The 3,375-nt window shown below is 33.9% G+C and overlaps 2 protein-coding genes across 2 annotated transcripts; both read right to left on the minus strand.

Annotated features, from left to right (window-relative positions):
- Nucleotides 1-811: 811 nt before the first annotated feature.
- Nucleotides 812-1,320, minus strand: LOC110693652. Its single transcript, XM_021870799.1, has one exon. It carries the CDS (start codon nucleotides 1,137-1,139, stop codon nucleotides 933-935), a length of 207 nt encoding a protein of 68 aa, XP_021726491.1. The 5' UTR covers nucleotides 1,140-1,320; the 3' UTR covers nucleotides 812-932.
- Nucleotides 1,321-1,501: 181 nt separating this feature from the next.
- LOC110693651 (ethylene-responsive transcription factor 12-like) lies at nucleotides 1,502-2,841 on the minus strand. The gene has a single exon (XM_021870798.1). It carries the CDS (start codon nucleotides 2,560-2,562, stop codon nucleotides 2,050-2,052), a length of 513 nt encoding a protein of 170 aa, XP_021726490.1. The 5' UTR covers nucleotides 2,563-2,841; the 3' UTR covers nucleotides 1,502-2,049.
- Between the last annotated feature and the right edge of the window lie 534 nt (nucleotides 2,842-3,375).

Raw genomic sequence — 3,375 nt, forward strand, 5'->3', positions numbered from 1 at the left:
AAAATCTAAGAAATCATATTCTAAAGACATACGGTATCTTATTTTTATCTAGAAACCAGATTTCTCTAAAATAAGGTTTCTTTGTCTAAGAAACCGGATTTTTGAATTACACGGTGCCTTTAGTGTGGTTCCTTAGGTCATTTTTATAGTAGTGTGATCGACCCATTGCATTAAAATACCCACCAATTTACAATAATTTTTGTGAAAATTTACTTCCCCATATAAAATTTTATTTTTTTTTATGTATTTTTAATACTTTATCTTTGTACTTTTTTACAAATCCTTATGTAAATTTATTTTTTCAATATGTTTTTATTTCTCTTTATTAACCGCAAAGTCAATTAGGGTCGAAGTTTTGGGGACGAAAGTAGTACAATTTATATATTTTCTACAACAGAAAGTGAAAAATTAGAAAGAGAGAAATTTTCTTTAAAAAAAACAGAGACATGGAGAAAGAATACAATTCTCACTCGTTTGAGTCGTTTCCACCTCTAATTTCTACATTTTCATCATCATCCACATCAAAGCCGTTGTATTGACTCTAGAGTAGCAAGAAAACGGGCAACAAAAAACTACACAATCCCATAACTACTCAAGATTTTACCAAAAATGCCACAAAAAAATTATAAAGTTCTAAAATGTAAAACAAAAATAAAAACACTAATTTATCAACACAACAACACTGGTCATAAAAGAAATTCATTACCAACGAAAAGCAAATCCTAATTATTGAAATTTGCTATGACTTTTCTCCCTTATTTTTGTTTTTATAGTCTATTAAATTAAAAAAAAATATGGGGGAACATATATATGCCATCAAAAGAATGTACTCCGTATTATCATGTATACTCGTATATAATATTTAGTATCCTTCTTACACAAAAGAGAAAAAGAAGCCCATAAAAAATTGTATATAAAAAGCTAATTTAATTTCAATGGTAAGACTTGAGAATTGATCCACAAAAGGTACACATAATAGCTCGCCAAGACTTCCAATAAAATGGTATATGACAGAACCTAGTAGCAGTCTTCATATCAGCAACACTAGCACCACCACCACACCGCGAACACGTACCGGCAGCCGGTTTGCTCTTCCTAACTTGACGTTGTTGATCAACTAGGAAGCAAAAACACACCATTTTATTTATATCGGGGTAACTTTTGATTGATTATCGCTCGTATTCACAATCAGTGTTTATAAGTACTACAAGTAATGTATTTAGAGGCGTGTTTTGTGCTTTTCAACCTTCACTTAAATTTGTTTTTGGGTTAGTTGGAAGAAGAGGAGAGTTTGTTGGAAAGGATATTAATTCATATGGTTCGAAACAAAGAATAGAGAGGAAAGGGTATTTATAGAAACTCAAGAATTTTGTTGGAGTAAAGAAGTTGGCAGTTGTTTTACTCAAAAATAAATGTATGAATAATAATAATAAAATAAAGTTGGCAGTTGCTACTTGATAAATAGCATTTGGCAAGTGGGTATGGGAACATTTTAAATTGATTGAGGTCAGCAATCAGTTGGGTGTAATTAATGAGCCCTTTCTACGTGAGTAGGAATTATAAATAATGTTACAACTTATAAAAAAAAAAAAAAAACGGAGGGAGTATTAATCTAGCTAAGGATATCGAACCTGAAAGAGACAATAATTGAATAAAAGTAATTATGCGGATCAATATAGACAAATGCTTTTTGGCTTTTGACAAAATATAACATGACTCAAACAATTAATTATTGTACAAATTAAACATAGTACTGTTTGGAAACTGAATTATTAATTATATTACAACTAATTAATACTACAATCATAATATTTTTTTTTTTTACTTCCACTCTCATTCTCTTTAAGCTCTAAAACTCTTTCCCAAAATAGCATAGGTTAAACAAAAATTTATACTTATACTACTCTAGAAATCTAGAATATCAGATTGACTAGTAGTAGTACAAAAATGGAGAGAGCCTAAACATCTCAATCAACTACCTTAATCGCATAATTACCACTAATAATACTAATACTACATAGTTAGATTATTAATTAAACCCAATATTATTCATAGCCAAAGAGGAGGAGGCTCATTCAAGTCAACACCAAGCCCACGCCCACGCACAGGCCCAGGCCCACTTCTCAAACCCAAATCCAACCCCAGCCCATCAACTCTAGGCCCAACATTACCGGACCCTCTCACAGATGGACCGGACCCAGTTCTCAAATACTCAACGAACCCCCCTTGGTGGGCCGAAACATTTACACCGGCCCAAGAGGTGGTATTGGGCCGGAGATTGAGGTCGAGAGAGACGGAAGAAGACGGCGGTGGTGGCGGCGGCGGAGGCGGCGATGGTAGAGGCGGAGAGAGAAGAGGGAAGTTGGTTTTAGCTTTGATGCCACGGAGAGCGCGGGCAGCGCCGTCGTAAGCGAGGGCGGCTTCTTCGGGTGTGTCAAATGTGCCTAACCAAACCCGGGTTTTTTTCCATGGGTCGCGTATTTCGGCCGCGTAGCGGCCCCAGGGCCGCTTGCGGACGCCGCGGTAGTGTGTTTCGGTTCGAGTGTTTGGGGTCGAAGTCATTGGGTTTTAGAGGGAGAAAGTAGAGAGAGAGAGTGTGAGTGAGGGGAAAGGAGGAGACAGAAGACGAGGTAATGGGGAAATAGATAGACAAGGAAAAAAAGGGGGGAGAATAAGGTGGTATGTATAAAGTTGCTAAAGAATTGTCCTATAAAGTTGCTATTGCTACATTTAGGATTTACTTCATCCTTTGTCTTTTTTAAACGTTTGCTCCCTTTATCTTTGAAAGAATGATAGTCCTTTATGGTCAAAATCTAGTCTTAAATTGATTAATTTATTTGTATGTATCAAAATACTCTTTAATTTACAATAATATTTGTATAAAGTTTGGTTTTTCATGTAATTTTGTTTTTCACGTGCTTTTTATTCTCTCTCTACATTTTATAAAGTATAAAAAAACTTAACATTTCGGATCTATTTTAATTGACTGAAATGAGCTGAATTGAACTTATTGAAGTTGAACTTACTTTAATTAAATCAAATTGAATATTTATCATAGAAGGAAATTAAGAACTGACTAACAAAAATTTGAAGAGAACACTAGAACATACCCTTAAGATTGGTTCACTTTACTTAAAAAAATAACATTCAGGGTCTGTTCTGTTCACCTTATTTTCACTTATTTCAGGTTTAATAAGTTCAGTTAAGTTCAGATAAGGGTTAATAAGTTCAAATAAGTTCATGGTTAATAAGTTCTAAATTAACGTTCTCCTCACCTTATTTCCACTTATTATATTTATATAGAGTTATTACTAATCAAGATTGCTTTTGGAATACATAATTATAACAAACTCGTATTATTTGCTACATGCCTAC

This window comes from Chenopodium quinoa, unplaced genomic scaffold (genome assembly GCF_001683475.1).
Source record: "Chenopodium quinoa cultivar QQ74 unplaced genomic scaffold, ASM168347v1, whole genome shotgun sequence".
NCBI classification, from domain to species: Eukaryota; Viridiplantae; Streptophyta; class Magnoliopsida; order Caryophyllales; family Amaranthaceae; genus Chenopodium; species Chenopodium quinoa.

Coding starts and splice junctions, on each gene's coding strand:
- LOC110693652 (XM_021870799.1), bottom strand. CDS start 1,139: ATGGTGTGTTTTTGCTTCCTAGTTGATCAACAACGTCAAGTTAGGAAG.
- LOC110693651 (XM_021870798.1), bottom strand. CDS start 2,562: ATGACTTCGACCCCAAACACTCGAACCGAAACACACTACCGCGGCGTC.